The following is a 13596-nucleotide window of genomic DNA, read 5'->3' as shown; positions in this document are numbered from 1 at the left end:
GGGACGTGGTGAGGTGACATTTCTGCACGTTTCCCACTTATCGATATCTCCAATTGCATTGCATTTCTGAAACGGTCAGCATATGTGACGCATAAAAAATGTTCTAGGCTACTTTGCAGCAAAAAATGTACCTTAGACCATTATCACTTTGTGAAACTTAATCAGATGAATTCTAAATCACTTAAGGCAGCCTTTTAAACACTGGTTCACCGTATAAAAAGTGCTCAGTGTCGTCCGTTTTTTCCACAGGAGCCCTGAGGAAATGGAGTCCTGGATCAGAGTCATTAACTCGGCGGCTGCCATGTTTTCCGCTCCCTCTTTCCCCGCTGCCATCGGATCGCAGAAAAAATTCAGCCGCCCGCTGCTGCCAGCCACCGCCACCAGGATGTCACAGGTGAAATCATAATTAACACAAATGCAAGCATGTCTAAAGATCAAGTATTAGGTTTGAAGCTATCCATGACTGAGAGTCAAAGCAAGCTAAATTGGTCATGCTCTTTCTGTGGGAGAGAGAGTGTACTCTTACTGCACTGTCAGTTTTTTGAGTTTGTGAGCCCATGTATGTGGAAGAGGGAAGATAGCACTTGTCCTTTCCCACATGGAAAGAACCTATATGAGGATATATGCGCATATATGAAACCTATATGCAGTATATATGCACATATATCCTCACCTATATGAGGATATATGCACATATATCTTCACCTATATGCAGTATATATGCACATATATCCTGACCTATATGAGGATATATGCGCATATATCTTCACCTATATGCAGTATATATGCGCATTTATCCTCACCTATATGGGGATATATGCGCATACATGAAGCCTATATGCAGTATATATGCATATATATGATAATATATATGCTGCATATAGGCAAAATTGAGGTGCATATATGTGCATATACAGGCCATATAGGTCTCCTGTATTGCTTCTTTATATCCACATATAAGCCCTATATGTACATACAAGATATGTCTCCTATATAGCTCATGGCAGGATCTGGTCATTTTAGCTCATATCTCACTTTATCAACTGTCATACATGATGCGCTCATATTTTCTATTATCAAGGCAATAACTAAGAACTAACTAAATAAAAAACACATTTTAGAATTTCTGTCGCATTATCTGCTAATGACCCGAGGCAGGACACGCCCACACGCCAATCACACGGAAATCAGTCCGGCTAATTTACATACTAGGCCACGCCCCCGGACAAGGAAACTCTTCAGAATGTTCTGGAAAGTGGGAGGAGTTTACATTTACCTCAGAAGAAGACTGTGTGGCCCTGACGACGAACGGGAGCATTTTGAAGAGAGAATCCAGGAGGACACACTGGGTAAGTTATTAAGTCTTATATAACTCTTATTCTGATAATATTAAACTAATATTAGTAAATATTTTCCTCACTTCAGCTAGCTCTTGTCAGCTTGTGTGACACATTGGCTTTCAATGCCATTTACATAGTTTAGGTAAATCATGCTAACATGCTGCCTTTCTGCATAGCACAAACATGATATTTCCCGGTGGCTAAGCTAATGCCTTATGGAGTTTACATACGTTTATAAACGTTTTAATAAATAATCATTTATTATTATTATACTGTCTTATTATTTTTGTCTTTTCTAGATGCTACATTGAAGAAGTGGCCGGCAGCCACCCGAGGGCAGACAGGCACATCTATCAATTCAAAGCTCACGAAGCTGAGAAGGTCCTCAAAATATATATATGTTTTCTTCCTGTTGAGTTTTTTTGTCTTATTTTTGTTCTTTTACTATTTGATTGTTCTTAAAAAAATAAATAAATTATATTTCTACATTTTGGGCTTTTATTTATGTTGTCTAACAGCTATGGATTTTAATAATTTTACTAATATCTAGGTAAAAATATAGGTGCATATATGCACATAGGTACATATATGCTCGTATATATGTACACATATATGTACATATAATATAGGAAAACGGCCAATTTTATATATGTCACATATATGTCTATAGGTACATATATGCACGCATATATGTACGCACGCATATATGTACGCATATATGTACATATATGTACATATAATATAGGAAAACGGCCAATTTTATATATGTCACATATATTAAAAACCTATATCAAACCTATATTAAAACATATATGTTTTATATAGGTTTTTTCCGTGTGGGTTGAGTCGCATGAGCAGTAGTTTGACAAGCAGCATTTAAAGAGGTTTATGTAGGAACGCTTGGGTTAAACTTTACCCTTCTATAGCCAATTCCAGCCAATTTTTCCACAGGCTTAATGGACAACTGACTGATGAGCTGTTTCATGGACAGTTGTGGCCCGTTTCTTAGTTATTTTATGAGACATTAAGGAGATAATGGTTTACTGTATACTTTAATATTTTTGATGTGCTGAACAAATTTTGCTCTCCAAAGAGGCACCAATGCAAATCAAGAAGGCCATCATTATGCTAAATAAAATAATAAAACAGGCCTATCAGAGAGATAGCAGAACCATTTGGAGTGGCCAAATCATCTGTTCTCCTCTGAAAGACCACAGAAGATGACAGATGATCAAGTGAATGCATATTATTGTTAAAGTCTACAATAATGAGACTGCTTTTCATTAAGCCACAGTTAAAGACGGAATGACCCACAAACCTGCAGTAAAGAAGTAAAGAGTTGGTAGAGCAACTCAAGGGAGGAAGGTCGGCATTTTATGACGTCCATCAGGCAAAGGATTTGGATCAAAGTATTAAAAATAATGCTAATAATTGAGCCATTCATAATTGAGCTTCATTTCAGATGCATTTTTTTTTTTTTTTGGAGAATCTACAGCAACATTTCTGGTCATTCTTGTTTGAAGAGAACTAGAGTTCCCAAGGAATATCTGATCTGATCTTTTTCATGCATTTATCGACTCTGCTACAGTATTTTTATGTTCCAAATTTTCCATAAGGGATACTAAAATATTCGCCTGACCATACAGGTAGGTTGTACTAAATAGAGAACAAGTGAATGAGGAAGTGATTTTAGACACAACAGTAAGTTAAGTTTGTAACTAAGAAGCATTTCCATGACTTTTGTGCTGGATGTGGATATACTGTACATTACTAAAGCAGGACTTATAATTCCCCGTTTTCTCTTTGTTGTATTGCAGGAGGAGCAGCTGAAGTCGCATGAGGCCAAGCTGAAGCACATCTCCACAGAATTAGCTGAACACAGGTCCTACCCTCCAGACAAGAAGGTCAAAGCCAAGGAGGTTGACGAGTACCGCCTTAAAGAGCACTACCTGGAATTTGAGGTAAAGCAAACAGCACCGGCATTGCCACTAGGTCTTGCATTGCACTTTATTTCGTCAGTAAAGCCCTGGTTTTTCATGTTTACTCTGTCACTTCGACATTCTCTTATTGTCTTTAACACTTTTTCTTCGAGAGTGCTAGAGCAGTGCGTCGATCTGACAGAAATGAGCTTATTTACACATGCTGACAGATGCTCTGCTGAACACTGTCTCGTTTAAACACTGGACGGGAAAGAAAGAGAATCTCAGCTGCTACACTTCTGGTGTATTTTTTCTTTCCTTTTTTTTTTCATTCAGTTAGTTGTTTTTTCTGAATTCAGTTATACTTTGTTTTAAGTACGTGAAACAACTTGTTCGATGGCTTAGCATCGAATGGTATTTTTGTGGCAAGTAGCAGTGGGTCAGACTTGATAAATTCAGTAAAGAAGAACACATGACGCATCATTTCTCTCATAACTATTTAACCCTAAGAATCATCACTCATGTCTTTGCATTGTGCAAAAGCCTAGGACCTGTGACCATGTATTTTAATCTTACGTCTGATCCCTTTGTGATTATTTGCTGAGTGTTTGTTCTACTCTCTAATTATGTTGCCCCAAGGCTTCTCAGAGATGATATGAGACCATGCTTGAGGGAGCTGCTGTTGTTAGAGAGATGTTACCAAACTCTCCCACACAGTCTTGTATTCTTTGTACCCTGCACCCTGCAAGGTTTAGAGCAACTTACTGTACTGTAGGTTTACTTAAATATTCTTGATGTGCTGAGCTATTCAGGAGCAGAACTGTTTGAACTTGGTATTTTTGCAATTCCCATTAGAAGCTGTTAGTTGTCTGCTCTCAATCGTAAGTGCAAATGGTTTATTTTTTTCATTCATCACAAGTTCATGACATATTAATGAAAAATCCACAGAACCAATAGTAGTAGAGACGACACATACTGTGTCTGACATCTCAGTTACAATCTATGGAATGATGAGCACGACAGGGGTATTGGCTCCATAGCTGAACCTTTGGAAGGTGATGTATTTAAGAGGACAAGGTTAAAGAGTTGGACCCACTAAAGGATTAAAGTGGCCAAATTCCACAGTTCTTAATGTAAAAAATTGTTATCCATGGCAGACATAAATCAATGCACCGATATAATGCAAATGAATACTGTATATACTGTACACCAGTCTCCATTTTGCTGCTGTAGCTAAGTACTTACTAATGATTGATAACGGTCCTTCCGTTATCCTTCCTAAACGTGAAAGTTTAAAATCACAAGCTGGTTTATCTTTATAGCCCCAACTAATCTAAAACTGATTTCTTGTGCATCTATAATTTATTTAAGGAAATAGAATTGCTTTGCATTAAATCATTTTAATGTGTTAAGCCTTTTAAATGAATGGCAAGAGTTAATGTGTAAATGCTGACAACCCTAGTAAAAACATTTTTTATTATTTTATTAGCATGAAATTTTTGTATAACTGCTATATGATGATAGACATTTAGATTTGGGGTTTTTTTTTCCCCTCTTTTTTTGGACAATTAAAAAAAAATTGTTTTGCTCACCTGATACTTTACCCCGAACACACGCGCACCCCCCGGGGACACACACACACACACACACACACACACACACACACACACACAGACAGCCTCCAGTGTCTGAAAGGCCTTTGCTGAAAATAGCCATTCTTTCTTTTGTCTCAAACCCCTGCTTTTCCTGTTACCTTCGATGACTTTGATAAAGTATTCGGTGGCATGTTTAAAAGTGACCCAGCAGCCCGAGACAATTAATTTACTATTGACGTGGCAAATAAAGGTCGTTAAAGGTTACTGAGCTACCATGAAACAACAATCATCTTACACTACAACATGAATATCTCAGGCTATCCATAGCCATTTTGTAAAAAAATGTGGTGTAGACAGAAGCATGCTGGAACCCAGGAAATGTCTGGTAAGTCCATGTAAGGATTTCATCTGCCAGCAGTGCAGGGGCACCTTAGAGGTTCTGGTGAAGCCAGACGCATGCAGGTGTATGATTTTGCTAATAATGTCAATATGTGCACATCAGGGGTAGGTCGAGTGCAGCAATAATCTCTATATATAATAATATATATATATTTATTCAAGGGTTTTCTTTGGATGCTGGTTCGGGGCACTGCTGCCTCCGACTTGCTGATCAGGGATCTAACTCTAAATCTACATCCATATTTCTATAAAGCTGTCTTATGAGAAAAACCGATTGTTAAAAGCACTTTACTAAAAATTTAATTGAGGTGAGACGTTCTGTGAGATGCCCAAAAAAGTTCCAGTGCTTTATTTTCCTGTCCACAATTGATAATTTGTCAAATGAACAAATGCGAAGCTGTTATATGAAACATCAATGGCTTGCTGTACTCTGTCACGTTCAGGGCTGCTTGACGGGGAATGAAGAACTTTTTCAAATAGCGGTTGGCAGGTGTGCTTGATGTAGTAATGAGATGATTTGCAGTAGAGCCACGCTGCCTCCAAACAGCCAGGAGATTTAGACTAACACACTAATCAGAATTCACTATTTTAAATGGACATCGTGGCACAGTGTGCTATTATCATCATTTATAGCCTTGACTAAATTTCTGCAGCACCAACAACATGAAATGGTCAATAGCTATCAAGGAAATGAAGTATATTGGATTCCAGGATTATTCTAAGTGTAATGTTTTGCTGAATTTCTGTAAGATGTTTTAAACAGTAGGGTGTCTGGTTATTATTATTAGATGATCTACCTACTTGATTTACAGCATGTTTACCCTGCTTCGTTCTGCAGTACTGGGACAGGCATGACTCATGAGAGGTCTCCCATAGGCCATAAGACTGCTGAATAACAGTACTGTACATTGCACATTGTCTTTCACTGCATTCAACACTTTTCTTACCCTCCTAACTCTTTACATTACATGTACTGTACTACTATTATATTACCTTTATAGTCGTATAATCACTACTTGTTTTTATCGAAATTCTACCATACGGTACAGATTAAAAATTTTCATGCATACAACATTCTTTTTATTGTATATTTTATATTTTACCTTTTATATTGTATTTCCCCAGTATTTCTACTTATTTATACCAGTGTATTGATGTTAAGTACTTAAATCTAATTACTCAGAAGTTGTTCATTTTCTGCATCAGCACAGCTCTGACACTAGTGCCCTCTGTAATTTAAGTGATATGTTTATACCACTGGTAATATATTTAAATATGTTATTTTTCTATTGTAATGGCCACGTGATAAGGCTTTAACAGTATGATGGATGACACTACATAATTCAGAACAAAATAATAAATGTGAGCAACCAGATCATTTGACAAAGACTATCATCGTTGATGCTTTTCATAAAAAGACATTTATAGAAGGAGTCTTCATTGTCAGTGCAAAAAAAACCAGTACATGTTATTTTGTCTATATACATACAGTACATGTATTAACCTAAAGTAAGGGGAAAAGAAAAGGCTAGTGAGGCAAAGAAAGCTTATTTTAGTACTCTATCTGTCCATCCATTTATCCGTCTTATAGCTGGGATATATAGCTTATCTCACTCACATTCTAACAAAATAAAATCGCACTCCTTGATCAATTGATGTCGTATAAAATGGAATACATTGGGATGTGCTGCTATAACAAAATCAGTGGGGTGTTACTGTAGCAGGAGCTAGCCTGCCATGTGGAAGAACCCGGTTCCGTTCCCACCCAGTGCCCAAACCCCAGGCCGGTTCCGAGCTTGGATAAAATTTGAGGATTGCCTCAGGAAGGGCATCCGATATAAAAACTTGTGCCAAGCTTCATGCAGATCTGATGGTCTGCTGTGGCAACCCCTCGACGGAGGCAGCCGAAGGACTAACAACATTATTTCTATTATTATTATTATTATTATTGTGATTTATTTTAATCATAGCCATTATTTTAAGTCACTGATGGTCACCATAAAAATACAGACATTCAGTAAATAACAATTGTTTATTAAAGTTGTAAATAAATTTAAAGATGTATAAGATTTGAAAGCAACCAAAAATCATGGTTTGAATATGTCTAGTGTTTTAGTGTTATAAATGTTTACTAGGAGAGAATTTTTAAGCCGAGGAACAGTAAAGAGGGGCCTAAATGTGGAGGGGCGAAGAGGGAGAGTTGGGGTGTAGAACTGTAAGAGCTCTGAAAGGTAACATGGAGCAAGGTAATGGAATAAAATTGAAAATTTTGATAATTTCGAAGGGGTGATGTGTTGCATGCAGAGAAGCCAGGTTATGATGCAGGTAGCAGAATTCTGAATCTGTCTATGCTGGAGTTTATGTGGTAGACAAAAGCGAATTACAGTAATCAGTGCGGGAGGTGAGCAACACATGGATGAGAATGGTGGTGCTTTGCAGGGTAACGTATGGGTAGAGATGGGCAATGCCACGAAGATGAAAGTAATGTGACATGGTGATGGTGGTCACAGGGCATAAGGAATAGACCGCTGTCAGTGATGATACCCAAGATCTCACTTATCCCATGCTAGTTCCTTTTCACATCATATTTGAGATCATTTGGCTGATAATGTTTTATTCCATCTCCGTGCAAATGGCCACAGTAATAGTTGTCTGCTCCTTTCACCCGTCCTGTTTGCAGCACTGCACTTCAGAGCTCTCAGCTGGGCACGGATGAAGTAGAGTGATGTCCTGCAGCGTGCTTCAAACGCTAAGCACACCTCCCTCAGATCTTCACAGCAGTGGCGTGAAACTCTACGGAACAAAGCCCTTGTACTGCATTACCGTCGGATAACGCAAATCTTTTTGTGCTTTGTGCTTCTCTGCTCCCTCCCTCTGAGCATGCCGCACATAAAAGACAGCTACAGCTCGGACATGCCTGCGCTATCTGTCTAATTCATGTGAAAGACACATGTTCACATGTCCTTGTTTCTGGTGTTGTTTTTTTGCGGGTAGTTCTCATCAACCAGCACAAAGGACTTCAACATGTTCTCCCCAAGTCCATGTAGGATTTCTCAGTTCACCAGTTAGCTCCTGTATTCCAAAAACATGATGAAGGTTAAATGGCTACTCTAAATTCCCCCAAGGTATTAATGTGCCACCCCTGGTGCATTTATGAATCAAGGTTAACATCAAATTTGCACAACAGAGTCATTCTCCATGTTCACATCTTCAGAACAGTCCCTTCCTCTGCAGTGCACCACAATCACAAAGCAGAAAACAGCGCTCCATCATAGTTCCAGTCTAAGAAGAAGAAGAAAATATCTTCATATCTTCTGTGTGGTCCGAGGAAGTAATTGATTCTGCACGAAACTCCTTCAGGTGTGTTCCAGATCAATAGCTTCGTCTGTGCGTGGTACACTTGATTGATTAAAGCCATGCCTTTAATCAAATGCCTAATGCTACAGTACATTATCGTGTGTGAGGTCTTGAAAGAGGTGTGTATTGATCGTGAAAGCAGAAATTACATAACTGTTGTTGCTGAAGTGTTTTGTCCAGGATGTGAAAGGTTGATCATGTGTGTGTGCATGACTCCAGGATCTGAAATACAGTAACCTTATGTTATGCAAGACAGTGTTAAAGAACTGCAGGTATAGCAGACACATTCTGCCTGCTGTATGCACTATTGTACACCGATCAGCCGTAATAGTAAAACCAGGGTTCACAGGGTGGCTCTGGCCCCTCAGGGCATGGCTGTGCAGGGCTTCCGGGGGTGAGCTGTGGTGTCTGTGGAAGTTTATCCTTTGTGTGCTGTGGGTGTGGGCTGAGATATTCATGAATTGGACTTGATGGTTTGGCACATCCCATGGGTTCTCGATCACTTAAAGATCTTTAAAGTTTGGAAGCCGGGGTTGGTGGGATTTCCCTCTTTTTTTTTTCTTGTGGGGATCATGCACAGTGGGTTATGGTACACTTGGTGTCCTGGGTTTTTTCTACCGTGGCCAGTTTTGACTTTTTGGCAATTTGTGCTACATTGGCTTTTCTGTGGGATTGGATCAGATGGGCTGGTTGCTTGGGGGCGTGACAGGCAGGTGGAGTTATAGTGTTTTGTAAAATGATGCAAATTTCATATTGATGGAAACAAAAAACCATAAGAAATAATGCACAAAATATTTTCAAACAGCTTACAATACTTGCTTTTGCTGCCAGAAGAAGTTATCTCATTTTGCTGTCAAACTCTTCATATATACATTTATGTCATAAAGGAATCTTGGTAGTATGTTAGTATCTTAGTTTCATACACAGCTTTCGTAACGTCACACATCAGAAGATCTAGCTAGCTGGTCTCGCTCACCTACGACACCTATGATGTCTGACCCATGTTCTGTATGGCTCCTGTAATCGGCAGTTCATTATGACGCTGCTTTCTTGCATTTTAAACTGAAATTGTGTGATCAATTGGACCAAGGATAATCATTAGTCTCAAATGCTGCTGCTAACTAAGCACGTATTATTGATAGTGCAGACTACTTTATTTTAATTTGGTTTTGCAGTTTAATTATTTTAAAAGTTAATAGAAATGAGGTACGGAGAAATATTACACAAAACAAACATTACGGGTTGAGACATTTTTTAACTGTTAACAACTATCAATTAAGGATTCAATTATTAATTAAACAATGTCCCTAAGTGTAGATTATTGGAGCTGATCTAATTTTTTAAATCCGTCTTTCTTTCCTTGCCGTTTGCAGGAAAACCGTTACGAGACGTACGTGAAGCTGTTGAAGGACGGAGTGAAGGAGCTCCTAAGTGCTAAAGAGAACGATGCAGCTCTGAAGAAATCCCAGTCCAGCCCACACCTCAACCAGGAGTCCCAGCCAGCTGCTGCCAAAATCAAGCGCAACACATCCGAGAGGAAGGACTACCGTCCCGAGACACCCAAGGTCACATAGAGCAGCGTGTCCTCACCCCCCCCTCTCTTGAAAAACGAGAGCCATTCTTCACGACATGTGAAATTCTATTTTGATGTAATTTATTATCTGCCACTGTTGTAAACGGAAAACTGTTGTGTAAACTGTAATTGAATTGATACTCGTCCTCTTTAGATCGACTGGTGCTCGTGTAGCTGTTTGTAGGAGACATTACTTAACATCCGTGTGGTCCTTTAATTTCCTTTCAGTGTCGTCGACATCGTCGCAGCTGTCATTGTCGTGATGAGCGTGTGATTTCCTCGCGAGATGTTCAGCTCGATTCGTTTTCCCGCCGTGTCGCGTCTCGAAACTTGATTTGCCTTTCACTCAAGAGAGGAGTAGTGCTTTCCCGCCTAGAGTTCCGTGCCGATTTCCACAGCAGTTTCTTTGTGCATACAGTAGGCAGTAGCCGTGTCCTTTCTCAGAAGGTCATTTTAGTCCGGAAATGAATCGAACGTTGAAACCGCAGCTTACACGCGAGTAAGGCTTCCAGAGAGAACTGACAGGAGACTTGAATGCGTTTCTCCGAATCGCGAGAAAACGTTCTTTAAGGACCGCCGAGATTTTTATTTTTTCATTACAGTGATGCATCAGGATGTAAATACAGGAACGCAGTGCATCAGGTCATGATCAACAATCTCAATTGTACCAGCATGTTACAGCAGTGTAGAGAAAAAAAGCCAGTTTTGTTCTTTTGTAACGATAAACCCGAGGTACTTAACAGCGTTCATTTAAAGCTTAGTTGCGTTGTATTTTACAAAACACGGCTTTTCAGACCTGCGGAATGATGTGCATCATTGGTGCGGGCGAGCCAATTATTTTTTTAAACTCTTAAAATAAAAAGTATTCTGCTTTTTTTTTTTTTTTTTTTCTTTCTTTCTTTCTTTTGCGTAGTGTAAATGCCAATGCTCCTTTAGTGTATTTTATAATCTTATATATTTGGATTTATAATTCTCAGTTCAGGAACATCATTGTTGTAAAGACAAAATTAGTATTTATAGTGCACTTTATGACTTAGTTCTTCTGTTTAAGTATTTAGAGCTTTATTAAAAAAAATAATAATAATAATAAATAGTGACGCATTTCTTGGCTACATCGCAGGTTTTTTCAGGCCGTGTACATCGTGTTTAGCTTATTGAAGGTACTGAGCTGAATGTACGTTTTATTTTATTTTTTTCTTCTTCCTGTCAGCTCAAGTTGTAGTGTGTTCGTCTGTCAGTGGTTTTGTAGTTTAGCCCTTAGACGTAGGTCGTCGCGTGAAGACAAAGTTTCCTATTTAGGAGGCTATTTACGATGCTGTATAACGAGGAACGATCGCCTTCGGTGACGTCGTATTCATTAGGCAAAGGATGGAACACTATGAAGGTTTTTACACTTCCATTGCTTATTGCACAAATTTCTTTCCGTCGCAGATCCACACACACCGTTTTCAGTAGTTGAAGGTTTGAATTGAATTCGAATTGAAGTATAGTCAGGCTGTTTGAAGATATTTTGAGTTAGTTCATGCAAGTCCCTCCAGTCATAAACGATGTTTACTTGAACTAGACGTATTAAAATATGTAGGACACTTTATTTTTATTGTATGTAGGGTTTTTTTTTTTTTTTGATTGTCTATTTAGTACACCTACGGAATAATAAATGTGAGCGGATAGGATCGTAATAGTTGATCGCAAGCTAACTCAGAACAATAATTCAGATCGGTTTTTGTGTTGCTTTTGCTCTACAACAGCTACACACTAAGCTTCGTTATTAGCGCTTCTTTTTTCGCTCAATACCACTATTTTTATTAAACAACAGTAATAATTTTAATATTTAAGCACTTAATATGTACTTTCAGCTTTCACATTCGCTTGTTAACATCCAGCATTTAAAAGGTTCTTTTTCTTTTTTTTCTCCCAGCGTCTGGGAGTTGACCTGAAGAGATCGACATCCTTAATATTGTTCATGTATGACTACATAAATACTGACCAAATAGTTTCCCTTGTAGAAGAAATTTTTATTTCAGCAGCACAGTTTCATTCCTTCGACGTGAGGAATCGTATAGATTTTAGTCATTCATTTTGATAAAAAGATGACAGGACGATACAAACTAACTGAAAGGTAAGGTTAAAAAATAAAACACGGGTATACGTTTCTTTAAAAAAAAACTTTTTTTGGCACGTCAGTTGCAGGTTCACTCTTTTGTTTTTTTCTTTTTGTTTTTTATAATAGGAGTTGTATTTAAATTCTACCAACATCAACTTCAAGTAATAATCCATAACGTCACTTTTTTTTTTTTTCAAACTGGAATTTTCAAAACTGGATGGTGTACAGTACATTAGGAGAGGTCTGATGTTTTTTTGCATAGACTTTATTGCCTTATAAAAATTCTCAAATAGCTCCCAAGATTTGTTTGTTTGTTTGCTCTAGCAAACCTCGTGCTAAAGTTAGTCCAGACCACTTAGTCCATGTCCAGATCAGAAGAGAGCTCCAAGGGGGATTTAAGACCAAAGCCGACGATGCCCTACCTTTAAAAAAAAAACAAAAGAAGCATTAATTGGCAGGATTTAAATTTAAAATGACCTGGAAACGATGGAGCTCAGGAAAGGGTTTGAAATTTGGGTTACTGGTTGCCCCGGCGATAAGGCCGGGTATAAAATTTGACCATCTAGACTAAGATGTTGATTAATAAACTCTATAATATCTTGTCATCTGTGTTCGGACCAGTGTATCAGAGAGCAGCTGACTCTGTACATACTCATGCCTCAGTAGACAGTGATGCACCTTAGCCTTCTGATGGACTGTTTGGTCTCCAAACACCACTTAGAAATCTCTCTCTCAAAGCTGTGATCTTGTACAATCCTTTAACTCTGTAAATGCTGTTCAATATAACTGTCGCCCTGTGTTCAGAGTAATCCACTTTTCCGCTTGTTCAGGTGATCTCTTGGTATAAGAGCGTGTCTTACGCCCTACAGGAGATCCGAGATCCAAGATCAGGGACACAGTGCTGGTGTCATACAAACTGTAGACGGTTTCAGTGAATAAAATATACAGTATTTAATTCAATGCACCTCTTGTCGTTTTTTTTTTTCTTGTGATAAATTTCCCTTCTTGCTATATACTGTATGCATATATACATTTTTAATGTCAGGAAAGCAGTTGCCTTGAAAATGTTGGTGAGCGAGTTAATCAAAAGATCTGTGCTTCATTGAAATGCTTTTAGCCAAGGTAACAGCACAGCCTCCTACAGAGGATGCATAAGAAAATACCAAGTAACCCATGGCAACACAAGAGCCGAGAGCTGATTTAATGAAACAATATCAATGCTAAGCTCCGTATAAATGTAGCACTTTTAAAGTGTTTTTTTGCTCATCACCCTGTCTCTTTCAAGGAGATGATCCTATTATTTAATTCA

General features: G+C 38.4%; 1 protein-coding gene across 8 annotated transcripts in view; it reads left to right on the top strand.

The window, feature by feature from the left end:
• psd3l (pleckstrin and Sec7 domain containing 3, like) overlaps positions 1-13247 on the top strand; it is a 139902-nt gene extending 126655 nt beyond the window's left edge. For all 8 annotated transcript variants that reach the window (XM_053515913.1, XM_053515912.1, XM_053515914.1 and 5 more), the window contains 3 exons: positions 250-394; positions 3158-3301; positions 9984-13247. In XM_053515913.1, the coding sequence (XP_053371888.1) occupies positions 250-394; positions 3158-3301; positions 9984-10184 (490 nt within the window). In that variant the 3' untranslated portion in view covers positions 10185-13247. The remainder of the gene's footprint in view (positions 1-249; positions 395-3157; positions 3302-9983) is intronic.
• Positions 13248-13596: the final 349 nt, after the last annotated feature.

Source organism: Clarias gariepinus, chromosome 17 (assembly GCF_024256425.1).
Source record: "Clarias gariepinus isolate MV-2021 ecotype Netherlands chromosome 17, CGAR_prim_01v2, whole genome shotgun sequence".
In the NCBI taxonomy this organism is placed as follows: domain Eukaryota; kingdom Metazoa; phylum Chordata; class Actinopteri; order Siluriformes; family Clariidae; genus Clarias; species Clarias gariepinus.
This window is presented reverse-complemented; position numbering and strand designations above follow the sequence as displayed.